The 27,762-nt window shown below is 48.2% G+C and overlaps 1 protein-coding gene across 2 annotated transcripts in view; it reads left to right on the top strand.

Moving 5' to 3' along the window:
* The window catches only part of GLRX3 (glutaredoxin 3), a 28,222-nt gene extending 1,631 nt beyond the window's left edge, over window positions 1–26,591 (top strand). Inside the window, exons 2-12 of one of the 2 annotated variants that reach the window (XM_072129988.1) lie at window positions 991–1,099; window positions 3,589–3,663; window positions 6,633–6,834; window positions 10,170–10,342; window positions 10,416–10,477; window positions 11,660–11,717; window positions 11,805–11,857; window positions 12,313–12,352; window positions 25,608–25,700; window positions 26,435–26,515; window positions 26,582–26,591. In XM_072129988.1, the coding sequence (XP_071986089.1) occupies window positions 991–1,099; window positions 3,589–3,663; window positions 6,633–6,834; window positions 10,170–10,342; window positions 10,416–10,477; window positions 11,660–11,717; window positions 11,805–11,857; window positions 12,313–12,352; window positions 25,608–25,700; window positions 26,435–26,485 (916 nt within the window). In that variant the 3' untranslated portion in view covers window positions 26,486–26,515; window positions 26,582–26,591. The other variant, XM_072129987.1, reaches the window with a different exon arrangement.
* The last annotated feature ends 1,171 nt before the right edge of the window (window positions 26,592–27,762 follow it).

The following is a 27,762-nucleotide window of genomic DNA, read 5'->3' as shown; positions in this document are numbered from 1 at the left end:
ATATGACCCTAGGTGTGCACGGCCACCCCGTATATATGACCCTAGGTGTGCACGGCCACCCCGTATATATGACCCTAGGTGTGCACGGCCACCCCGTATATATGACCCTAGGTGTGCGCCGTGCCCCCGTATATATGACCCTAGGTGTGCGCCGCGACCCCGTATATATGACCCTAGGTGTGCGCCGTGCCCCCTTATATATGACCCTAGTAGTGCACGGCCACCCCGTATATATGACCCTAGGTGTGCACGGCCACCCCGTATATATGACCCTAGGTGTGCGCGGCCACCACGTATATATGACCCTAGGTGTGCGCCGCAACCCCGTATATATGACCCTAGGTGTGCGCCGCAACCCCGTATATATGACCCTAGGTGTGCACGGCCACCCCGTTTATGCGCCCCGAGGTGTGCGCCGTGACCCCGTATATGCGCCCCGAGGTGTGCGCCGCCACCCCGTATATATGACCCTAGGTGTGCGCCGCGACCCCGTATATACGACCCGAGGTGTGCGCCGTGACCCCGTATATATGACCCCAGGTGTGCACTGTGTAGCTTCACTTTCAGGCAGTGATGAGCTGGAATTGTGGCGGTTCTGTAAGATGTATATGACATACACAGCTCTGCTACACTGCACATCCTGCTGCCCGCTGTGTCATGTGCCCTTGGAGCTTGCTGTATACGGCTTGTGACTTGGTCAGGTGACCACGTTGTTGTCTCATCACGTGTCGGTGCTGGTCAGGGCTCGGGTAAGGGTGCATGTGCAATAAGCAGATGTCAAAGGGTGACCCCTAATCTCTGCTGCCACCAATGAAGAATATAGGATTATCCCTTTAAAGTTTATTAAAACATAACAAAACCTACAAAAATCCCTTACCCCAAAATAAAGGAAATGTGAATTTGAAGCCTAGTGAAGGAATTTCGATGCATTTTTATTCCCTTGTAAGTTGTAGGAGGATTTGTATTTCTCACCACCATCTCTGTCTTCAGGTCTTTACTCGTGGTTCATTTTTGGGCACCATGGGCCCCGCAGTGCGCTCAGATGAACGAGGTTATGGCCGAACTTGCCAAGGTCCAGCCTGAAGTCACATTCGTAAAGGTAGGTTTATTCTGGTGTGTGGACACTGGGGTCTGCTCGGTAATATAGAAGTGTAGTATATAGATCACACCTATGAGATGGACCTCTCCTCCCCACCCTCCATGGAGGCTGCTGTTATTTCATGTGATCAGATACATACATGGGGTAGATATTGCAGATGTAAGAGGAGCTTAGATGACATCACCTGGTCACATGACGTGAAAGGCACTACACTATGGAAGCCAGGAGCAGCTTACAACAAAGAGACTATAGAAGCCAGGAAGGAAGGGCCTACATGGGAAGGAGCAGATGGGAGGGGCTGACTGAGGCCACGCCCCCTCTGATGCCTGGTAATGTAACATAAAGTTGATTTAAGAGGGAAACAATTTTCAGTTAAAAGAAGACTGTCTAATCAGGGCTCTATGGGAACCTGTCACTAGCTGTATTTTTGCAAATGTGGTGACAGGTTCCCTTTAAAGTTGCCCCATCCCCAGGAACTCGCCACGTGCTGCTGGCAGGGAGCCAGATGATGTGAAATAAGGTTTTATAAAGTACTGAAATGATTCAGAATGGCAGACATTTTTAAAATGAGCAGAGCAGAGGCTATTGCAACCTGTCAACAGCTAAAAATGATATTCCTTGTGACAGGTTCCCTTTAAGCATGGTTCTAGTTGCTATAAGGCATAAGATTTAAAAACATATGAGTGACAGAAGTAATGCTGAAATAATATTTAATAACCCCCCCCTGCTGCCTCAGCACTTCCTGCACAGTGTAACAGCCTGGGAGCCTACAACATGGATTGGCTCTGGTAACACCCATCAGGTCATCTCTTAGAATAATTATAAAAGTTGATTTTAGAAATGACACGTCTCGGCAGACTGGACAATCCCCGTTTTGGACACCACAAAAGGTGTAAGGACCCACAAGTAAATGCTTATTCCGTCTGTATTCAAACTAGAAAAAGGGGCCGCCAAAAAACTACGATTCATGTTCCCCATTCAGTGGCTTCCACGGAAGTCACTTCCTCCACAGTCCATGATCCGGGGAGGCCACTCATTGGCCGGTGTGTCCCACCAGAACTTCCTATCGGGCGCAGGTGCCAAAGCATGGATAAGGGGATCAGAAGCCAAAGCAGTTATTCGTTTGACCCTGTGCAGATTTCTTCAATTCCTGAAGAACCCCTTTAAATGTGCGCTGATAGATTTACCCCTTTAACCCCTTCCCAACGCGCGCCGTAATAGTATGTCACACGTCAGCTGCGGGTGCTTGGAGAGGGCTCATGGGCTGAGCCCTCTCCGTAGCCGGTAATTATTTGCTGCATATTGCAGCAAACACTTACCGATAACTCTAGCGATCGGTGCTAGCATCTCTCGGGTTTTCTGAAGACTGTCTGGATTTAACCTAATGAGGAGGAAAATACTGTAGTATGGCAGTATATGGTAGGATCAATCAGACAACCTAGGGTAAAAGTACCCTAGGGGGTCTGAAAAATAGTACAAAAAAAAATTTATAAAATTATATAAAAAAAACCCCTAAAATTCAAATCACCCCCCTTTTCCCTAGAAGTCATATAAATATAGATAAACTGTAAAAATCCTAAACGCATTCAGTATCGCCGCGTCCAAAAATCTATCAAAATATAATAATGGTTTTTCACGGCGTTTAACTCCGTAACGGAAAATAGCGCCCAAAGTCGAAAATGGCACTTTTTTTTTTTGCCATTTTTAAAAATATATAAAAGATTCAATAAAAAGTGATCAAACGGTCGCGCAGTCCTAAAAACGGAAGCATTGAAAACGTCGGTGAGTGAAAAATGGAAATGCAAAAACAAAAAAGGGCTAGGTCGTTAAGGGGTTAATAAACCATTAAAAAATAAACCCCGCCCCCCCTTATGTCTCTTCCTGGCTGCTCCCGCCACATGTCTTTAAGTCGCTCGACCTGTGGCGCGAAGGGTTAATCATAAAATTTACTCCACATCGATACGTAAGCGCAGAAATTCTCCTGTCCCCGCTCTCTTCCTTTCCCTTCATAATCTGCGGAGCTGCAGATGTCAGCCGTGATGTACGGCCGCGCCAAATTAGTCAATAGAGCAAACGGCACGAATTGCTTTGGGCAGAAAATAAGCGTCGTAATCAGGACGTAACCGGGGTCAGTGATTTATGGATTTCAATATAGTCGTCGCTGCATGTGATTGAGAATTTACTAGGTCACCAGTGCACCAAAAAATGTTATGTGCCGCCTCGGGGCATCTCCAGAAAATGTGCAACAAAATCCGACCCCTGAACCCGTTCTGTCACCGCGAAGCTGAGAGGGCGACGGGGGCGGCCGCCGAGGCTCATCTATATGCAAATGACTCGCAAAGTTTTACATTTCGTCTAAACATCCCAAGTGTCCCTGCGAGGGCTCTCTAAGCCTGCCGGAGAAGGGGGGCAGGAAAAAAACCAAATAACATTGAGTGTTTTATTTGTTTTTTAATAATTTCATTTGCTTCTTTTTTTGGATTTCATAGCTCGAAGCCGAAGCCGTTCCTGAAGTGTCGGAGAAGTACGAGATCTCCTCCGTGCCGACCTTCCTGTTTTTTAAGGTAAGAAACGAGATGGAAATGTCACTTGTGTTGTGTATATATGTGTATCTTTCTGTGTGAGTATTTATTTTTGTGTGTATCTATCTATCTGTATTTTTGTGCAGCTTCACTTTTATATATTTAACACTTTCATGCCTGAATGTCCAGGTCGTCTTTTTGCAGTCCAGTTCTGCTCCTCTAAAAATGACAATAACTTTGGAACAGCTTAACATATCCTACGGATGAAGATATATCTACTGGCCGCCCTTTGTTACTAGACATGGCAGTGATTTCCCGCGGTAGTAGTAAGGGGCATCCGTTTGCCAACATAGCGACACAATCGGGTCACACGGCCAAACTAAAGTGACACATCCGCTGATCTCTACATCATTTTTTTTTTTTTTTTTTGAGAACCTAATGTCAATACTTTATCAAATTATTTTTTTTTTAGTTGCATGTATTTTTTTCTTTATAGAATTGACAGACACATGACTAAAAATCTCTACAAAAAAATTCATTAACTGGTTCATGACCGCCCGCCGTGTATTCACGGGCTGAGCGCTCTCCATAGCCGGTAAGTCTTTGCTGCATATTGCCAGCACCGATCGCGGGTGTTATTACAGCAAAGCTGTCGGCAGCCTCAAAAAGATGGCGGTGCATGGGCGCCGCCATCTTGCCTAGGATCGTCGCTGCCCGTGACGTCATCGGGGAGCGGCGATCCGTCTCCATGGTAGGCTATTTCGTTTTAACCGCTTCATTACAATGTACTGATAGCACATTGTAATGAATGAGCAGGAAAATCCCCATATACTGTAGTATGGCAGTACAGGCGGTCCCCTACTTAAGGACACCCGACTTACAGACAACCCATAGTTACAGACGGACCCCTCTGCCCCCTGTGACCCCTGGTGACCTCTCTGGATGTTACTATGGTCCCAGACTGCAGTGATCAGCTGTAATATGTCTGTAATGAAGCTTTATGGATAATCCTTGGTCCAATTACATAGGCTCGATCAGACAACCTAGGGTCAAAGTACCCTAGGGCAGTGATGGCAAACCTATTAGATGCCGAGTGCCCAAACTACGACCGAAACCCAAATATCTTTTGCAAAGTGCCGATTCGACAATTTAAACAGTAACTTATTACTCCCTGCTCTGTTACATGTTTAAATTGTATAGGCACCTGGGGACACCAATACAGTAGAAATAAGGAGAAGAAGTTTGGTTATCATTGTAGCTTCCTTCTAGGGTTCTGGGCTGCCTGGGACTGCAGAAGGCCTTGAGTCCTGTCTGGCGAACTCTGCGCTGGGGTGATGGCGCGGGTGCCCATAGAGAGGGCTCTGAGTGCCACCTCTGGCACCTGTGCCATAGGTTCGCCATCACTGCCCTAGGGAGTCTGAAAAAGAGTAAAAAAAAAAAAATAAATAAAAAAACCCTAAAAATTCAAATCACCCCCCTTTCCCTAGAACTGACATAAATATAAATAAACAGTAAAAATCATAAACACATTAGGTATCGACACGTCCGAAAATGCCCGATCTATCAAAATATATTAACGTTTTTTCAATGCGCTTAACCCCGTAACGGAAAATAGCGCCCAAAGTCGATGATATCATTGTAAATATTATCAAATGTTGCAAAAAATGACACCACCCACAGCTCCGTACAACAAAGTATAAAAAAAGTTCTTTGCGCCAGAAGATGGCAAAATAAAAAAAAAAAAATTTTGTACAGGAGGTTTTAATTTTTGTAAATGTATGAAAACATTATAAAACCGATACAAATTTGGTATCCACGTGATCGCTCCGACCCAAAGAATAAAGTAGACATGTCATTTGGGGCGCTCAGTGAAAGCCGTAATATCCAAGCCCACAAGAAAATGGCGCAGATGCGTTTTTTTCACCATTTTCACTGCATTTGGAATTTTTTTTCCCGCTTCCCAGTACATGGCATGGGATATTAAATACCGCCACTACGAAGTGCAATTTGTTACGCAGAACAAAGTATCAAAGTATATGCAAAGTGTCAAACCCTTCCCCAGGTTCAGAGGATGCGTGTACTTCTCCAGATTGCCCCCCCCCCCCTCTGCCTTCAGATGTGACTTCTCACACACTGTTCTGGTGTCATATTAAAAGGAAAATCTCCCCATTTAATATGACATCAGGATTGTGTTTCTAGGTGCCACAGAACTGGAGATCTCCGTTGTTTGTTATAGCCTGGACTGGAAAGCTGTAGAGGAATCACTTTCTTTATGGCAACTTTGGATTTCTTGGGTTTTGTGGCACAGAGAAACACAGAAAGATGGTGATGCTGCGATTCAGTGCTAACCCCAAGATTGGGAAACTGCCCCCGGACTCATTCGGTCTGTCATTTCTGGACTGGTGGTATTTTCTGGTGCTGCGTGACACCAGACCTGGGTCCATACACACAGTCCAGTCCTAGGGTCTGTTCTCCCACCTTCCTGTTTGCTGGATGTAGATCGCCCTCTGTTGGCCGTGACTGTCTCTGACTTCTTCCTGTGTGTCTGGGAATCGTCTATGGGAAGCGCTGGACACTGTGGGAGGCCATTATAGGATATAGGGAGCTAATCCCTACTCCCTGCTCACATGTAGCCCAAGTCCAAATCACCAAGTTTACCTCTAGGGTGAAAGGGTTAAGATATTGACGAGTTTATTATTTAGAAAGTGACTTGAGTTATACTAGAGGGAACCTGTCGGCTCCTTGTGCTAGTATCGCCCTGTGTTAGGTCTGATCGGGCCTGATACCAGAGCTCTACTTCCCCAGTACCGCCGATCACTGGGAATGGTTCTGTGTACATTGATAATTCTGCCTCTGATCCGGAGTGTTTCCATTGGGTCGATAGACGCAGATTTGGTTTGTGCTCATGTTCTCTGGATTATAGGACGATGCTCATGTGTTTGGGTCAGTACTCGGGGAGTAAATTTGCCGGTTCTGTGTAAGTGACCAGGTATCTCCTCTCTCTGTCTCAGAGCTCTCAGAAGATTGACAGATTAGATGGGGCCCACGCACCGGAGCTTACCAAGCGGGTCCAACGCCACGCGTCCAGCGCCTCCTTCCCGGCTCCCTCCAGCAGCGCTCCCAAGGAAGACCTCAACGTGCGGCTGAAGAGGCTAATCAACGCGGCCCCCTGCATGCTCTTCATGAAGGGCTCCCCCCAGGAGCCCCGATGTGGTAGGTACATGCTGCACATTGATGGCGCAGGGATTGGATCTTATTCAATGACATGGGGGCTGTTGTGGTTCTGCTGCAGTCGCCTCCATCCGGTGCCATGTAGAGTGCAGGGGTTTTTGTCCCATCGGACCCCAATAATCACAGGGATACTGTCTCATAAATCCTTCTGTACTGAGTGGTGGTGCGTGCTGGGCCGTTACACTGAGCACTTCTGTGGGACTGATTCTCCTATCTGTGTCTATAACCACCTGGATGCCTTGACCACAACATCTAAGGGGTCAAACGGCTGCAGCTTTGTATTAGACCCGATGTCCTCCACCGATGATGAGGGCACAGCTTCCCTCCCCATACACTGGATGTCCCCGTGTGGCGCTGACTCTGCAGATGAAACCTATAGTTACACCCATCTACAGAGGAGAACGCCTTTAAGGATACTTAACGACAGCTGTTAAACTACTAAGCCCCATCAGGTGGGGGATGAACTGTTCTCTCTTAAATTCCCTCTTTTATCTGACATCTCACCAATTTACGTACGTCATGTGAAAAAGCGAGTCATATTTGTGATGAGATGAGTCAATTTAGAGGCTCTTCAGATTCCTCTATCTGCTGTGTTTTTTTTTTTTTTTTTTTTAATCAAATTTTATTTTATTGAACATATTTTCTCATTACAGGTACAGACAAAGTCCCTTTACCGCCCCCAACCCTCGCTTATACATACAACCCACCCCCCAAACATACCGGAATTGCAGCAAATGTACAGCAAATAAAACCAATATTCCATTTGACAATACCCATTCGGTGTTAACACAATAACAGACAGCAGGAGATTACAAAGTCTTCGATAAGGGACTACGAGGAACATGAGGGAAGTGCTGCAGTGTCCAGACATAGTCCCCATATTCATCTTCTGTTCTGTAGTTCCTGGACTCATCCTGCTGGTGCCATATTACAGAGAACAATTTCGTCTTTCAGATCACATGAGCTTCTGTGACCTACAGAACTGGAGATACAGGCAGTTAAAGACATAGATGGAAATGTGAGCTGCAGATAATGATCCAGTTCCTGAAACCTCCTCGATCTCTGATCTCTGTGATCTCCGGGATCTATCTTCTGTAGATCACAGAACCACAAGCCTGGTGTGATCTAAAAGATAAGATTCTTATCTTTAATGTGACCGCAAAAGCTTGTTTGTAGATAGAATCGAAGATCCCCTGCAGCGTCTGACACGTCTCATGAAATATGACTCTTCTCTGCTAAATGTCACATGAATTTGGAGGAGATTTTTTTTCTATAGGTAAAAGGGGCTTAAGTTTAAATAAAAGGAGGGATTTTAGAAAGTAGAATTGATTGGGGTAAAAGCTGGTGATTCGCTGTAAGAGGGAGCTAATCCTCAGATGCGCAGCGTCGGAGCGCGAGACCCAAGGAGATGATGTTGTTTTTTCTGCTGTGCTGTGTAACGAGTCGTTATTCATCTTCCTTCGTTTCAATGCAAAAATGAAAGTGCTCGGCGGTTCTGTCCCGGGGCAGAACATTCTCACGGTGCCGCATTAACCCTTCATTTTGTAACCTGGGCCATGAGTCTTCCCAAGCTCCACGCCGCCATCACGAGCCCGCACTAAGCTTTGCGGTGGGCGCCCGGACAGTAGAAAGGATTTAATGTATCGAAAACTGAATAACCAAAAACATCCGCCCCTCAGCTGTTTACTAATGAGCCCCCCAGTGATGGACACATCCCGCTCCCGGCTCTACACGCGAGGATCAGATACATAACGCAGAACATATTGCTCACCGCTGCCAGGGGTAACCGGAGTCCTATATCTGTATGAAGATTCTGCTCCAGTCACATGAAGAGCTGCATCAACATTATCTCAAATGTTGTAAATTTCATGTGTAACACGGCAGACGCAGATCTGCACAGAGAAACCATCAATGTGACGGAAGACCCGATTCAGAGGGAATCTATTACCTGACAAGAAAATCCAGCGCATTTTCCACTGATCTGCCCCTTGAAGGGATTGTCCACTTTTATTTATTGTTGGAGTAGTTAGGCAATTTTCCTATAGGATGTCACACAGGTGCATGGCTCGTTATATCCCTGGTTATGTGATGTCACACAGGTGCACGGCTTGTTATATCCCTGGTCATGTGATGTCACACAGGTGCACGGCTCGTTATATCCGTGGTCATGTGATGTCACACAGGTGCACGGCTCGTTATATCCCTGGTCATGTGATGTCACACAGGTGCATGGCTCGTTATATCCCTGGTTATGTGATGTCACACAGGTGCACGGCTTGTTATATCCCTGGTCATGTGATGTCACACAGGTGCACGGCTTGTTATATCCCTGGTCATGTGATGTCACACAGGTGCACGGCTCGTTATATCCCTGGTCATGTGATGTCACACAGGTGCACGGCTCGTTATATCCCTGGTCATGTGATGTCACACAGGTGAACGGCTCGTTATATCCCTGGTCATGTGATGTCACACAGGTGCACGGCTCGTTATATCCCTGGTCATGTGATGTCACACAGGTGCACGGCTTGCTATATCCCTGGTCATGTGATGTCACACAGGTGCACGGCTCGTTATATCCCTGGTCATGTGATGTCACACGGGTGCGCGGCTCATTATATATCCCTGGTCATGTGATGTCACACGGGTGCGCGGCTCGTAATATATCCCTGGTCATGTGATGTCACACAGGTGCACGGCTCGTAATATATCCCTGGTCATGTGATGTCACACAGGTGCACAGCTCGTAATATATCCCTGGTCATGTGATGTCACACAGGTGCACAGCTCGTAATATATCCCTGGTCATGTGATGTCACACAGGTGCGCGGCTCGTTATATCCCTGGTCATGTGATGTCACACAGGTGCGCGGCTCGTTATATCCCTGGTCATGTGATGTCACACAGGTGCGCGGCTCATTATATATCCCTGGTCATGTGATGTCACACAGGTGCGCGGCTCATTATATATCCCTGGTCATGTGATGTCACACAGGTGCGCGGCTTGTTATATCCCTGGGTTTGCTTTTGGTTATCAGAAATCTGCCCGTCCACAGATCCTGTGACTACATCCTGTCTATACTTTCTGTGGTTGATGTTCCTTCAAGTAAAAGCCTGATTTTATCTTCCTAAAGAAACAAGGTTTACAAAAATGTGTAGAATTGGGGCAAATATAGAAAAATCAATACAAGACGCCTTCATGAGCATTTAGTTCCAGCACTGCAGCTCTGGTCCTCCCCATCAGAGTCCAGAGAGCTGTGGTGCTGGAACTGAGGCTTCCTTATTATTATATAACACCCCTGCGTCTTGTCTTCCAGGGTTCAGCAGGCAGATAGTGGATATCCTCCACAAGCATAAGATCCAGTTCAGCAGCTTTGATATTCTCTCGGATGAAGAGGTTCGGCAGGGGCTGAAAACCTTCTCCAACTGGCCCACCTACCCCCAGTTTTACGTCAAAGGGGAGCTGATGGGAGGACTGGACGTTATTAAGGTGAGCTGCGGGATGGGCATCTGGTGTCATAGCGCTACAGGGATATAAGACTAACCAGAGATCTCCCCACTAGGAACTGGAAGCATCGGGGGAGCTGGATACCATGTGTCCCAAGGCCCAGAGCTTGGAGGACAGGTAGGTGGGCAGCTTATCTCTTACACATACCTGCTCGTAATGTGAGAATGGGGAGACCTGCTGGTGGCGCCATGAGAAGAGGAATCGCATTGGAGGTCCTCAGGTCTCCGGAGGTGGGGCCGCAGCTATCCGGGATATCCATCTTGTGGAATGTCAGAAATAACCTGGATTATTTGTAATAACAAACCCCTTTGACTGACCTGCTACCTGGACTCTATCAGTGCCATGTGAAAGCAGCTGTAACAACTTCCCTGCCCCGGAGATGAAACCTACCCCGAAAATAAGCCCTGGATGCAAACAGCTATATCTTCTGGACTGTGGCGTCTAGAGCATAGTTCTGGTGCCACGAATTGCCCCTATATTATCATAGGATTCATATCATAAGCCCCTCTTGTCCTTGGAGCTGCTTGTAGCACATTGTATCTGTTTGTTTCCTCCTCCTCCTTCTGACAGGCTGGTCCCAACAGTTCTGGTGTCATTTTAAAGAGCCCCTGTACTGTTACAGGATTTATATCATAAGCCCCTCTTGTCCTTGTAGCTGCTTGTAGCACATTGTATCTGTCAGTTCCCTCCTCCTTTTTATGCTGACAAGCTGGTGGGGGGGGGGGAGGGGAGACTTTAATAGTTATGGAATTATTTTAACAAGGAGAATCTCCCATTTTATTTTGCATAAGGATTGTGTTTGTAGGTGCCACAGACATGGATATGTCCACTGTTGGGAATGGAAGCGATGTATGAAAATTACTAGATGCGGATATTTCCGTATTTATGGCACCTTGAAACACAATCCTTATGCAATGATAAAAAAGGAGATTCTCCTCTTTAAAATGACACCAGAACCCTTAAAGTCTGCTCCCCACCAGCCTGTCGGCATGGACAGAGCGGACGAGGGAGCCATCGGATACATCGTGCTACAAGCAGCTACATGGACAGAGGGGCCCATGTAAGGAAAGGTCCATTGCTAGACATGAGAAATTGGCGATTATGGAGTCACAAGACATTCACATTGGAATTCGGGGTTTGGGGAGTCATTATAACAAAGATGAAGGTGCGACTATAATTGTATAGATGTTGATAAGTCTTACTTTTGGAGAATCTCTGTAGTGTTTGATTGTATCTGCCCCCTGGGAGCGCGGATACGATGGCGCCAGGCAGAGGTAATGCCGTGTCTTTGTGTTGCAGACTGAAGGCTCTCATTAATAAAGCCCCGGTCATCCTGTTCATGAAGGGGAACAAGCAGGTAGGACGCAAATATTGTGTACGGGGGTGTGGGGGGGGGGGGGGTCGCGCTCTCGTGTTAGGTTGTAATTTGCCTTTTATTTTCCAGATGGCGAAGTGCGGATTTAGCCGACAGATCCTGGAGATCCTGAACAACGCCGGGTGGGTAGTGCACACCGACCATGGGGAAAGCTTCACGGGAATACTACAAGTAACTCACAGATAATAATCAGCCGACCTGGACCTCGCGGCTTCAGGTCCCCAAACGCAACCCCGCACCGGGGCGCCTCCACCCCGCACCGGGGCACCTCCACCCCGCACCCCGCGTCTTACAGATTGGGTTCCAAGTTTGCTACAAAGACTTGAACAGGATTTTAAAACTTTTTGCACACAAATTTTAAGGGGTCCACTCATCAGTACCCAAAAAACTTTGTGATATCTCATCATAGAAACCTGCTTCTTATTGTAGTTATCGCCCCCCCCCCCCCCAATTCTGCTCTGAAAGGCACGCCCCGTATTCAGAGGTTGTTGAAATGTTGGGAGAAGCGAGTCTCTTATTTGCAGGACATTGATGTTATAATATTCTAATTTTAGCTTTTCCTTCCGTTGGTTTCTAGGGTGGATTATGACACCTTTGACATATTGGAGGATGAAGAGGTGAGTAATGAATGTCGTGTGTTGTGTTTTCATATAAAAAATCTTTAATTCTCTGCAATCACGCAAGTTTAAAGAAAACATGAAAGAGGACAACACCAACAGTAACATTACATGACTTGTACTCCAGAGCTGCACTCACTATTCTGCTGCTGGTGCAGTCACTGTGTACATACATGACATTACTTATCCTGTACTGATCCTGAGTTACATCCTGTATTATACTCCAGAGCTGCACTCACTATTCTGCTGCTGGTGCAGTCACTATGTACATACATGACATTACTTATCCTGTACTGATCCTGAGTTACATCCTGTATTATACTCCAGAGCTGCACTCACTATTCTGCTGCTGGTGCAGTCACTGTGTACATACATGACATTACTTATCCTGTACTGATCCTGAGTTACATCCTGTATTATACCCCAGAGCTGCACTCACTATTCTGCTGCTGGTGCAGTCACTGTACATACATGACATTACTTATCCTGTACTGATCCTGAGTTACATCCTGTATTATACCCCAGAGCTGCACTCACTATTCTGCTGCTGGTGCAGTCACTGTGTACATACATGACATTACTTATCCTGTACTGATCCTGAGTTACATCCTGTATTATACCCCAGAGCTGCACTCACTATTCTGCTGCTGGTGCAGTCACTATGTACATACATGACATTACTTATCCTGTACTGATCCTGAGTTACATCCTGTATTATATCCCAGAGCTGCACTCACTATTCTGCTGCTGGTGCAGTCACTATGTACATACATGACATTACTTATCCTGTACTGATCCTGAGTTACATCCTGTATTATACACCAGAGCTGCACACACTATTCTGCTGCTGGTGCAGTCACTGTGTACATACATGACATTACTTATCCTGTACTGATCCTGAGTTACATCCTGTATTATACCCCCGAGCTGCACTCACTATTCTGCTGCTGGTGCAGTCACTGTGTACATACATGACATTACTTATCCTGTACTGATCCTGAGTTACATCCTGTATTATACCCCAGAGCTGCACTCACTATTCTGCTGCTGGTGCAGTCTCTGTACATACATGACATTACTTATCCTGTACTGATCCTGAGTTACATCCTGTATTATACTCCAGAGCTGCACTCACTATTCTGCTGCTGGTGCAGTCACTGTACATACATGACATTACTTATCCTGTACTGATCCTGAGTTACATCCTGTATTATACTCCAGAGCTGCACTCACTATTCTGCTGCTGGTGCAGTCACTGTACATACATGACATTACTTATCCTGTACTGATCCTGAGTTACATCCTGTATTATACCCCAGAGCTGCACTCACTATTTTGCTGCTGGTGCAGTCACTGTGTACATACATGACATTACTTATACTGTACTGATCCTGAGTTACATCCTGTATTATACTCCATAGCTGCACTCACTATTCTGCTGCTGGTGCAGTCACTGTACATACATGACATTACTTATCCTGTACTGATCCTGAGTTACATCCTGTATTATACTCCAGAGCTGCACTCACTATTCTGCTGCTGGTGCAGTCACTCTGTACATACATGACATTACTTATCCTGTACTGATCCTGAGTTACATCCTGTATTATACTCCAGAGCTGCACTCACTATTCTGCTGCTGGTGCAGTCACTGTACATACATGACATTACTTATCCTGTACTGATCCTGAGTTACATCCTGTATTATACTCCAGAGCTGCACTCACTATTCTGCTGCTGGTGCAGTCACTGTGTACATACATGACATTACTTATCCTGTACTGATCCTGAGTTACATCCTGTATTATACCCCAGAGCTGCACTCACTATTCTGCTGCTGGTGCAGTCACTGTGTACATACATGACATTACTTATCCTGTACTGATCCTGAGTTATATCCTGTATTATACCCCAGAGCTGCACTCACTATTCTGCTGCTGGTGCAGTCACTGTGTACATACATGACATTACTTATCCTGTACTGATCCTGAGTTACATCCTGTATTATACCCCATAGCTGCACTCACTATTCTGCTGCTGGTGCAGTCACTGTGTACATACATGACATTACTTATCCTGTACTGATCCTGAGTTACATCCTGTAGATCTTTTATTTTATATAAAAGTAAAAAACATAACAATACAAACAAAACATAACATACAATATATACAATCTCTTACCTGCTGGTCCAGCCACATTCACACCTAGTAAAAACAATAACTTAAAATACACCGTAATGAACACCAATTACCACAACCCCCACCCAACCGATTATCACAACCTAAACCAAACCAATAAACAATAAGAAAAGCCACACCCACAAATAAAACATAAATGACTATAAAATATACATAAACCCACCCCACACCCTCTAATAACAAACCACCCCACACAGATCACATCCCACACCCTTTTTTTTTTTTTTTTTTTTTTTCCAATATATAATAACAAATACACACAACACTACACTAAACTAAATCCCTCGCCCGCACCCTCCCCTTCCCCCCAGACACTGGTCTAACGTCCAAAGTTTGCGTTAAGTAGTCCAGACCAGTGCCCAGGGTCATAGAGTCCAAGGTCACTTGTTCGTAAATCCCACCACCATCACCCCCCTCCCAACCTAACACTAATCCCAAACCCCACTATATACAATATATACAATATATACAGTATTAACAACATAACATAAAGAAAAACAGAATACAAATAAAATCTCAACATCATCAATCCAAACCACATAAAGCCCAGGTTCGGCGCCTGCAAGCCCAACATCACTATAACCTCAGATACAAAACAAAAATCTACAGTGCAGCATCAGCCCAACACCAGGAGAGGAGATGACAGACTAAGGGACACTAAAGGAGAACCCCCTCCAAAGGAGAGAGGCCCTCCCCGTGCCCAGCCTCTCATACTCCAGAGAGCGCACCTTCACCAGGTCACCCAGAATGTTCCTAACCACCTCATCCACCGGGAGGATTTTACGCTGCGTCGATACTAAACACCGTGCGTTCCACGTGTGGTACCTGACCACTAGACTGACTAGGAATAACGTGCAGCGGTCCCGGCCACCCAGGCCTCTGAATGCTCCATAGGCCCACTCCGCATAGGAGAGACCGGCCAACCCGGGCCAATGGATGGAAGCGCCCACCCGGTTGTACACCTCTGTGTTAAAGGGGCACTGAAGCAGGAAGTGGTCCATGCTCTCCAGCAGACCACCGCACTCCTCCCGGGGACAACCCCTTTCCTCAGAGCTCCTACACTTCAGATTGTCCCTCACACACAGCTTTCCATGGAAGCAGCGCCAAGTCACGTCCCAAAACTTCAAGGGGATCCTGATGGAATTCAATAAACTCAAACCCACCCCAAGATCCCGACTTGGGCAATCCCTGAGGGCCAGAGGCTTCTGGAAATGGGTCAACAGAACCCTCTTGTCAAGGACTTTCCTCGACATGGTCCTGATCTCCCACATTCCCAGACCCCACCGGCGAATCACCTTCAGAACCGGGGTAGCGTAAGCCGGAAGATGCCCATGCGGTGTACGAAGATCCTTCACTTGCCCTCCTGTCTCCCATTCCTGGAAGAAAGGCCTAAACCATCCCCTGCAGGAGTATACCCACGGAGGAGCCCTCTCTTTCCAGAGGTTTGCAACATTGATCTTAAGAAAGGTATTCACTAGGAACACCACAGGGTTGACCATACACAACCCTCCTTGTCTCCTCGTGCGGTAAGTAACCTCCCTCTTGATAAGGTTCAGCCTATTCCCCCATAACAGCTGGAAGAACAGACTGTAGACCCGAGTCCAGAGGGGTTCTGGCAACATGCACACACTGCCCAGATAAATCATCAACGGGAGCAGGTAGGTTTTGATCAGATTAACCCTTTCTCTGAGGGTCAAAGACCAACCCTTCCACTGGTCCACCCTCTGAGCGGCGATCTTAAGCCTGCCGTCCCAGTTTTGCATGGGGTAATCCCCCTGGCCAAATTCGATGCCGAGAACTTTGGCAGAGTCCTGGGGCCCTGGAAGAGTGTCCGGGAGATCAAAACCTGGACCTCCCTCTCCCAGCCAGAGACTCTCACACTTATCCCGGTTGATCTTGGACCCAGAAGCCTCTGAGTAGCGGTCAACCTCTGACATCACCCATTGCGCCTCCCCTCCCGAGGACACGAAAACGGTGACATCATCGGCATACGCTACCACTCTAAGAGTGGCTTCCGGTGCTGCCCGATCCATCCCGACTCCCACCAACGGCCCACGATCAACCCTCCTAAGGAATGGGTCAATCGCGAACACGTATAAAAGTGGGCTCAGAGGACAACCCTGGCGAACACCAGACCCGACCTCAAAAGAGCGGCCAATCCAACCGTTCACAAGCGGGAAACTCTCTGCCCCTGCGTACAAAACCTTAAGCCAATTGACAAACCCACCCGGCAGGCCATACCTCAGAAGGACAGACCAGAGGTACTCGTGGTTAACCCGATCAAACGCTTTTGCCTGATCCAAGGACAGCAAGTACCCCTTCCAGTTACCAGCCCTGCCCTGCTCCACTGCCTCCCGGACACAGAGCACAGCACTAAATGTACTGCGGCCTGGAACAGAGCAGTGCTGGGTCCCCGAAAGGAGCCGGGGCGCAAACTGCACCAGCCGATTAAACAGCACCTTTGCCAAAACCTTTCTGTCCGTATTGAGAAGCGCTATGGGACGCCAGTTCTCAATACGAGATCGGTCCTTACCCTTTGACAGAATGATCAGGGCTGACCTCCTCATTGACTTCGGCAGAGCGCCCGAGGAAAGACACTCATTGAATACCTCAGTCAAGAGGGGAACCAAGGCGTCCTTAAAGGTCTTATAAAACTCGGATGTTAAGCCATCCGGACCTGGCGATTTCTTGAGGGCGAGCCCTTCAATCGCCAGGCTGACTTCCTCTTCCCTGATCACTTCGGTCAAAACATCAAGAGAGGGGTCTACTCCTGGCTCAGGGACAGTTTCAGCCAGGAAAGCCGACATCACATCCCGATCTAGATCCTTCCTACCCAAGAGGTGCGAGTAGAAGGATCTGACGACCTCCAGAATCCCTGATCTGGACCTTTTCAGGGATCCCGTACTGTCAACCAGTCCCGTGACAACTTTACCATTCACTGACATCTTGCAGTTTCTGTAAGGGTCGGGCGAGCGGTATTTCCCGTAATCCCTCTCAAAAACCAAAGATGCGTGTCTATCGTACTGACACCTCTTCAGCAAGGATTTCACTCTGGAGATGTCCTCACGACTACCTCCAGTCGAGACGAGATGCTCGAGTTTCCTCCTCAGGCCCTGATACAGGCGGTACCTGTCCAGGCTCCTGAGGCTCGAAAGCTGGCGGAAGAATCTCGCCACCCTTTTCTTGAGCATCTCCCACCACTCTGACTTACTGCTACAAAGGCCCAGCAATGGTACCTGGCTCTGAAGAAAGTCCTCAAAGGATTGTCTGATCTCCGCTTCTTCCAGGAGAGACGAATTGAGCTTCCAATAGCCTCTTCCCATCCGGGGGGTCTCTGTAACATTCAGAGAAAACAAAATTAGACAGTGATCGGAGAATTCCACCTCAACAACGGACACTGCTGAAGAAATGGCTTCCTCCTTTAAATAAAACCTGTCTATTCTAGACCTGCAGCTACCCCTATAATAGGTGAACCCCGCGTGGCCTGGGGTGTGCCGGATGTGGACATCCACCAGGCGAGCCTCACTAGCTATGCTATTAAGAGCGACGCTATCATAAGTCAGCTTGTCTCTGGAACCTCCCCTATCCTGGGACCTCGTGACAGCATTGAAGTCCCCTCCAAAGACCACCTGCCGACTTGTAAAAAGGTAGGGCTTGATCCTCATAAAGAGACACTTCCTGTCCCACTTGGACTGGGGACCATAGATGTTAATTAGGCGAAGTTCTTGTCCCTTCATGAGGACATCCAGGATCAGGCACCTCCCCATTTCTAACTCAATAACTCGTCGGCATTCTACCGGTGCGGTAAAAAGTACCGCCACTCCGCTATACGGCTCGGCCGCAAGAGACCAATAGGAAGGCCCGTGTCTCCATTCCCTCTTAGCTTTAAACACGGCCGCCAAATCTGGCAGCCTGGTCTCCTGCAAAAATAAAATGTCGGCTTCAATGCGGCCGAGAAAATCAAAGGCCGCAAATCTAGCCGCATCAGACTTAATGCTGGCGACATTAATGGACGCCAGCGTCAACGGAGTGGGTGCCGCCATCATGAGTGATTGAGTTAGACGGCTTTCTTTTTCCCACCGCCCTTCTCTTCAGTTTCAGAAGAGGACCCTTTCCCTCTCTTTTTTGAAACTGTAGTGTCCATATCAGCTCTTTCATCCTCGTCTCCGGACTCCAGGTCAGTCTCCCATTCTGAGGACGAAGCATCCTCAGCGGGAGACTCAGCATCTCCTGAAAGCCCTCCCGCCCTCTCCGGAACCTCACCCTCAACCTCTGAGGCAGAGACGTTGTCAAGGGCTTGGAACCGGTTGGAAAGACCAACCAGAGGGGAATCAGCTTTACCTTCCTTTGGCTTCTGAGTCAGGGTGAGAGAAGATTGTAAATCTCCCTTCTTTTTCTTTTTCCTTTTGCCCTGCTTGCGCTTTTCCTGTAGCCACGCCCTACTATCCTCATCCATACTCTCATAATGGGAGGATTCTGAGAGCGTGGCCGCTTCCTCCCTCTGGATCCTCCTGACCTCCTCATCCAACTCATCATTCCTCGGGGCCTCAGCAACAAGATTGGGCTGTAGGACAGGGCCGGGGGCAGTGACCCGCGACTCCCCCACCTCCCTGTCCCTTTGGCGCCTCTCCTGACGCCTCTGTCGTGATGGCGTCACTTTCTTATCTTTCTTCCCTGGCCCCTCAGTTCCTCCGCCTCTGCTAGTCCCCTCCCCAGCAGATTCGGCCTCATGGCCTTCACCCACCGGAGCCAGAACCGCATTAGCAAAAGAACGAGGACAACGGCTGAATGGGTGACCTAAGTCACCACACAGGTGACACCGAATCTGCTTACAGGATGCAGCGAGATGGCCGACACCCCCACACAACGCGCACTTCTGCACGGTGCAGTTTGCGCTGAAATGTGTGGGGTCACCGCACCTGTGGCACAGCTTAGGCTGACCCTGGTAGAAGATCTGGATGCGATCCCTCCCCAGGAAGGCTGATGAAGGGATGTGGGCAACCGAGTTACCTGAAACCTTTAACTTCATCATAAAGGTCCAGGCCCCTGACCAGATACCAAACTCGTCCCGATTTTTCCTTGGCGTCTCCAATACTTCACCATATCGCCCAAGCCAAGTCATGATGTCATAGCAAGAAAGTGATTCATTACGGGTTAAAACGGTCACTTTCTTGACCTGGTTTTGGCGAGACACTGCCTGAACAGCAAAGTCTCGCCAACCGGGCATGTTCTTTTTCAGCTCATAATTCCCCCAGAAGAGCTCAAGTCCCTCTGGGCGAACAAAACTGACATCGAACTCAGATGTGCCATAAGGATGAATCAAGGCAAAGATGTCTATCGCCTTGAAGCCCATCTCTAGGAGGAGCTCAACCACCTTAGTTCTAGGTGGACACGCATCACTGCCCCGCCACCTAAGACGGACCACATTCCTACGGGCGCCACCTGGCCCGGCTGTCGGGAGGGACCATGCAGTTTCCCCCCCTCTATTTTCTCGGAAGGCTCCAAGGCCGTGCCTCTCTATCCAGAAGGACAGATCAACCTCTCCACCCTCTACAGTGATTGATCTTTCCCCTTTTCTCAGAGCTTCCAGAAGACGCTGCTGCAAAATATTGCCCCTAGGGCCCGAAGACGAGGAGGATGCGAAATCTCCCCCAGCAGTGACACTGGCATAACTTCTGCCACCGCTGGGGGTTGCCACCGCTGGGGGCACAACAGGACCAGACCCCACCATACCCCCACCCATAACAGCCCTCTTATTACGTGCAAAACATCCCACAACACCATCACCTCCCACCATAGCATCACCACAAGTCCCAGCAACACCTCCAGCCACACCAGTATCTCTACTCACAGGAACCTCCCCAGTTACAGCAACACCTCCCGCCATAGCAGCACCACTAGTCCCAGCAATAACTCTCTCCATACCACCATCTCCACTCACAGCAGCCCCGCCACTCACAACAGCCCCCTCATCCACAGCAACACTTCCACTCATAGTAACAACATCACCTCCCACCATAGCAGCACCACTAGTCCCAGCAATACCTCTCTCCATACCACCATCTCCACTCACAGCACCACCATCACCTGCATTTTCTACCCCTGATAACGACCCTTCAGCCACAGCACCATTCACACTCGCTGGACCAGCAGTAACGACGGACGGCAGGACAGCCTCAGCATCTCTGGCCATAGGGGCAGAGGCCACCTCCACAGAACCAATTCCCCCGGCCTGCATGATCTGTCCAGAGGTGACCCCAACCCCAGATTGGCTTTTGCCCTCTGCTTCTTCGGCGTCAGATGTCAGTTTGCGTTTGCTCGCCGTCCGTCTTTCGCCAGTCTCTACAGGATGTCTATTTTCAGAATTACCAGTTCCAATACAAAACAGGACTTTTTTTCCCATGGAGAAATCGCCACCGCTGGGAGGACTGGGACTGGGACCCGTAACCGACGCCGACACCAGGCTGCCCCCCCCTCCCCCTGGGGAGCAGGCCACAGTGCCAGTGCTAGATGGAGCGCCCCCCGCGGGGCGACACTCAGTGTCCGGCCTTTCAGCCGATGCTTTCCCTGCTCCATTTCCACTACTACAAGCAGAGATGGAGCCTTGCACCTCGCCACCTGGCTTTGTAATCTCCCTGCACCTTTGCACCGGGTCCACAGCAGAACTCGGGGGGGTTTGGGTAGCAGGGCTTGCACAGTGAGCTGACCCTGCGCTTTGCCCGGGGGGGTGTACAGGGAGGGGGGTAAAGATGAAACGTACCTCTTCTTGCTGCTTTGGCCTGGTCTTCTTACTCTTCCTCCGGCTGCTCCCCCCAGCGGCTTCCTCTGGGAGTTCGTCACCAAAAGAAAAGTTCTCCATGCGCACTGGGGACTCGAGCAGCCGGATCTCTGCCATGAGCGCCCCTCCCTGGCTGCCGGTGTCACTGTCCTCCCCCGAGCGAGGTGTTACTGCTGGCTGTCCTGCAGGGGGCCCACTGCACGAGGCCTGCTGATCTTCCTGCAGGCCGCCAGGTGGGAACTGCTGCTCGTTATCATCATCATCATCCTCCTCCTCCACCTGGCTCGCAGGCTGCAACCCCTTCAGCCTCTGCTCTCTGTTATCAGCCATGTCTGCAAATCTGTCATCATTCAACAATTTTTCCTTGAATGGACCGCCGTTCTCGCTAATAAAAGTCTTTCTTATAAGAAGCTTCTCAATGTCTGATTTTAGTCTTTTAATTTCACTGGTAATCTCTGACCTCTGCTTCCCCATTGCTGTATTCACCCTGGCACGGGCACAACGCAGCTCCTCCCGGAGCCTCCTGATGGTCTTAGTTGCCTCTTCGTACTCACAGAGGTGGCTCTGGACCCGGGAGGCATAGGTGGACAAAGACTCCCGGGGCCCCTGCACCGCCCAGCCTCCCCCCGCATGGTCAGCCTTACCTCTGTGAGCACTCCGCTTCATGGCTCCAGCCCCGGAAGGACCGCTCTCACCCGCACCGACTTGGGCATTCAGCTTCTGGGTTCTCCGCTTCTCAGGGGGAGCAGGAGCCGTATTGCTACGACTCCGGGTGGAACGTCTCACCCCTGAGTCCTCCATAGCGCTGGCCGGTTGCTGTCCTTTCCTGCCTCCCGCCGGCCTAGACCGGGAAGCAGGAGCCTGGGACTTGGCTCCCTCACTCATCCCCAGGAACCTAACTCCCTCCCTGGGAGAGGAGAGAGCAGGCCCTGGGCGGGCAGATCTTCCTCCAGGAGCTCAGGAGCACAAACACACAGCAGCTCCACACACAGCCACACCCTCTGCTAATGAGATAACGATCTCCAGAGATGCACGCACTATTCTGCTGCTGGTGCAGTCACTGTGTACATACATGACATTACTTATCCTGTACTGATCCTGAGTTACATCCTGTATTATACTCCAGAGCTGCACTCACTATTCTGCTGGTGGTGCAGTCACTGTGTACATACATGACATTACTTATCCTGTGCTGATCCTGAGTTACATCCTGTATTATACCCCCGAGCTGCACTCACTATTCTGCTGGTGCAGTCACTGTGTACATACATGACATTACTTATCCTGTACTGATCCTGAGTTACATCCTGTATTATACCCCCGAGCTGCACTCACTATTCTGCTGTTGTTGCAGTCACTGTGTACATACATGAGTTTACTTATCCTGTACTGATCCTGAGTTACATCCTGTATTATACTCCAGAGCTGCACCCACTATTCTGCTGCTGGCGCAGTCACTGTGTACATACATGACATTACTTATCCTGTACTGATCCTGAGTTACATCCTGTATTATACTCCAGAGCTGCACCCACTATTCTGCTGCTGGTGCAGTCACTGTGTACATACATGACATTACTTATCCTGTACTGATCCTGAGTTACATCGTGTATTATACCCTAGAGCTGCACTCACTATTCTGCTGCTGGTGCAGTCACTGTGTACATACATGACATTACTTATCCTGTACTGATCCTGAGTTACATCCTGTATTATACCCCCGAGCTGCACTCACTATTCTGCTGCTGGTGCAGTCACTGTGTACATACATGAGTTTACTTATCCTGTACTGATCCTGAGTTACATCCTGTATTATACTCCAGAGCTGCACCCACTATTCTGCTGGTGGTGCAGTCACTGTGTACATACATGACATTACTTATCCTGTACTGATCCTGAGTTACATCCTGTATTATACCCCCGAGCTGCACTCACTATTCTGCTGCTGTTACATCCTGTATTATACCCCAGAGCTGCACTCACTATTCTCCTGGTGGTGCAGTCACTGTGTACATACATGACATTACTTATCCTGTACTGATCCTGAGTTACATCCTGTATTATACCCCCGAGCTGCACTCACTATTCTGCTGCTGGTGCAGTCACTGTGTACATACATGACATTACTTATCCTGTACTGATCCTGAGTTACATCCTGTATTATACTCCAGAGCTGCACTCACTATTCTGCTGCTGGTGCAGTCACTGTGTACATACATGACATTACTTATCCTGTACTGATCCTGAGTTACATCCTGTATTATACCCCATAGCTGCACTCACTATTCTGCTGCTGGTGCAGTCACTGTGTACATACATGACATTACTTATCCTGTACTGATCCTGAGTTACATCCTGTATTATACTCCAGAGCTGCACTCACTATTCTGCTGCTGGTGCAGTCACTGTGTACATACATGACATTACTTATCCTGTACTGATCCTTAGTTACATCCTGTATTATACTCCAGAGCTGCACTCACTATTCTGCTGGTGGTGCAGTCACTGTGTACATACATGACATTACTTATCCTGTGCTGATCCTGAGTTACATCCTGTATTATACTCCATAGCTGCACTCACTATTCTGCTGCTGGTGCAGTCACTGTGTACATACATGACATTACTTATCCTGTACTGATCCTGTGTTACATCCTGTATTATACCCCAGAGCTGCACTCACTATTCTGCTGGTGCAGTCACTGTGTACATACATGACATTACTTATCCTGTACTGATCCTGAGTTACATCCTGTATTATACCCCCGAGCTGCACTCACTATTCTGCTGTTGTTGCAGTCACTGTGTACATACATGAGTTTACTTATCCTGTACTGATCCTGAGTTACATCCTGTATTATACTCCAGAGCTGCACCCACTATTCTGCTGCTGGCGCAGTCACTGTGTACATACATGACATTACTTATCCGGTACTGATCCTGAGTTACATCCTGTATTATACTCCAGAGCTGCACCCACTGTTCTGCTGCTGGTGCAGTCACTGTGTACATACATGACATTACTTATCCTGTACTGATCCTGAGTTACATCGTGTATTATACCCTAGAGCTGCACTCACTATTCTGCTGCTGGTGCAGTCACTGTGTACATACATGACATTACTTATCCTGTACTGATCCTGAGTTACATCGTGTATTATACCCTAGAGCTGCACTCACTATTCTGCTGCTGGTGCAGTCACTGTGTACATACATGACATTACTTATCCTGTACTGATCCTGAGTTACATCGTGTATTATACCCTAGAGCTGCACTCACTATTCTGCTGCTGGTGCAGTCACTGTGTACATACATGAGTTTACTTATCCTGTACTGATCCTGAGTTACATCCTGTATTATACTCCAGAGCTGCACTCCCTATTCTGCTGCTGGTGCAGTCACTGTGTACATACATGACATTACTTATCCTGTACTGATCCTGAGTTACATCCTGTATTATACTCCAGAGCTGCACCCACTATTCTGCTGGTGGTGCAGTCACTGTGTACATACATGACATTACTTATCCTGTACTGATCCTGAGTTACATCCTGTATTATACCCCCGAGCTGCACTCACTATTCTGCTGCTGTTACATCCTGTATTATACCCCAGAGCTGCACTCACTATTCTCCTGGTGGTTCAGTCACTGTGTACATACATGACATTACTTATCCTGTACTGATCCTGAGTTACATCCTGTATTATACCCCAGAGCTGCACTCACTATTCTGCTGCTGGTGCAGTCACTGTGTACATACATGAGTTTACTTATCCTGTACTGATCCTGAGTTACATCCTGTATTATACTCCAGAGCTGCACTCCCTATTCTGCTGCTGGTGCAGTCACTGTGTACATATATGACATTACTTATCCTGTACTGATCCTGAGTTACATCCTGTATTATACTCCAGAGCTGCACCCACTATTCTGCTGCTGGTGCAGTCACTGTGTACATACATGACATTACTTATCCTGTACTGATCCTGAGTTACATCCTGTATTATACCCCCGAGCTGCACTCACTATTCTGCTGCTGTTACATCCTGTATTATACCCCAGAGCTGCACTCACTATTCTGCTGCTGGTGCAGTCACTGTGTGGTGACCATTGTGTTGGTTGGTCATTTATGTGGCTTCTCCAGCCAATCACTGGCCTTCCTGGTCTCTTATCTTTAGTATATGACATAGAGACTGATTTTCATGTATTCTGTGCATGTGTTATATTCTTTCAGTCTCTCATTAGCTGTGTTTTATCTGTTTCTCTCCAATTTAAGGTTCGGCAAGGGTTAAAAACATTCTCCAATTGGCCGACGTACCCGCAGCTGTATGTCAGAGGGGAGCTCATCGGAGGGCTGGACATTGTCAAGGTGATCAGTGACTGCATGAGGGACCTGCTGACTTGCCGTTAAGATTTTCTTTTCCCGATGGGGCTCTGGGGGGGGGTCCTTTCCCTCAATTCGTTGAATCCAGGGGTCGGGCTTCCCTGGGGACTTCTGTAGAATTGCCTTTAATTAAAATCTTCCTCGAGCCTTAAAGGAGTTTTTCAATGGTTAAAAGGCACGACTGGTGTCTGCATCAACAGCTTCCCACCTGAGCATGGTCTGTGCCGGTATTGCCACTCTGCTGTCTAGAAATGGGTGGAGCTGTAATACCACGCACTGCCCATGGTCAGGGGAGGAGCCATGTGCGGAGGAAAGCTGCCCTGGTTTCCAACCTCTGGACAACCCCTTTAAAGGGAACCTGTCAGCAGGGACCTCATTTTTACTAAAGACAGGTTACAGAAGCCCATCACACCTGCAGTGCAGGAATTGTGTGTTATAACTTACCTTGCACCCTGACAGAATCCTCTGTGTAGTCCCAGGGGTTGGGTTTAGGTTTGGATGCATTTAAAAAAAAAAAACATGTGACTTGTCTGTGCTGCAGACTCCTCAGCTCTCAGCCCCCACCTTTGTGCTCCTGTACAGCTCCTCCCTCCCCCGCTGATGTCAGCTCACCAGGCAGTGAGCAGAAGGGAGGAGCTGTACAGGAGCACAAAGGTATAGCCGCAATGTTTTGGGCTGTGAGGTCCGGTCTCTGATGTTTCTCTGTCTCTCTCTTACAGGAGATGAAAGAAAGTGGTGACCTGGTGTCTGTGCTGCAGGGGGGACATTAATGCAGGGGGCGATGGTGACGTCCTGCGCTGCTGAGGAGGGGGCGATGGTGACGTCCTGCGCTGCTGAGGAGGGGGTGATGGTGACGTGCTGCGCTGATGAGGGGCGGCCGCGTCCCTGCACTTCCCTAAAGACCAGCTCAAATGTTTTATGGTAATAAACCTTGTTACAAGCTTTTGAGTCTCCTGGTTACTAGAGGGGCTGCATCTGAGACCCCCCTATGGCGTCCAGTGTCTTCCATAGGGTAAGGGGCGACATGTTGGCACATTCCTTGGTGAAATGCGATTTCATTTGGGGATTCCATTGAAATTCCTTGATATTTACAGCCAATTTCATGTGGATGGACAAATTCAGGAGCTGCTGGTAAGTGTCCAGCTCTCAGCAGGTGAGTAGTGATGGCACTTACCTGCTCCACATACAGGTCTAGACCCTGGATATCTGCAACCACCTAATGGAAATCTCCCGTCACAATCCACCACGATAAACCAGCAGGCAGAGTGGAAGTGCTCCTGCACAGTGTAATAGCCTGTGAAGATTACCACAGTCCCGGTGCGTGGATCTATGAGTAATGTCCCAGGTTTATCAGGATGGATTCTGATGGAAGATTTTCCTTTAAAATTATTGATCGACAACCTGATTTAATTGTCGACCTCTCAGTCTCACGTTGCAGTGTAAACCAGAATCCCCACGATCCAGCCCTGACTACATGCGCCCCTCTCATTGAGGATGAATTGAGCGGCCGATTCATCAGTGAGGAGGGGGAGTAGGACCTGTTCTGTTCTCCTGATCAGTGGTTGGACACAGAACCCCCAGAATTTTTTCCCTTTTAACAGTAAACCACCCTTTATAGGAAATTTACCATTGTGAAGTAAACATACCCTGAGAATGCTGTAGCTACACTGATTCAGAAACATATCTTGTTTAATCTCTGTGCTGGGGGATGCTGCAGCGATTGATTACTTCTGTCTGGCAGGCACAGCACAGTGATGACGTATTATCGGCTTATGCTGGGCAGGACAAGGCTGGAGCATAATTAGGGGGAGGAGAAGCGCCGGAGCAGCCAGAGGAGTGACAGAGCCTCATTATCATAATTTTATAATTGTTCAGGGATTCAACAAGATATGTTTCTGCATCAGTGTAGTTACAACATTCTCAAGGTATGTTTTTTTTTTTTAACTAACCAGTTCTTACGCATATATTATAGTTGCACACCCTTACCTCACCGTCCTGGGCTGGATACTTTCTTTTCCTTCACTTGTCACTTCACAGCTCACTGCTG

This window comes from Engystomops pustulosus, chromosome 11 (genome assembly GCF_040894005.1).
Source record: "Engystomops pustulosus chromosome 11, aEngPut4.maternal, whole genome shotgun sequence".
Classification (NCBI taxonomy): Eukaryota; Metazoa; Chordata; class Amphibia; order Anura; family Leptodactylidae; genus Engystomops; species Engystomops pustulosus.
This window is presented reverse-complemented; position numbering and strand designations above follow the sequence as displayed.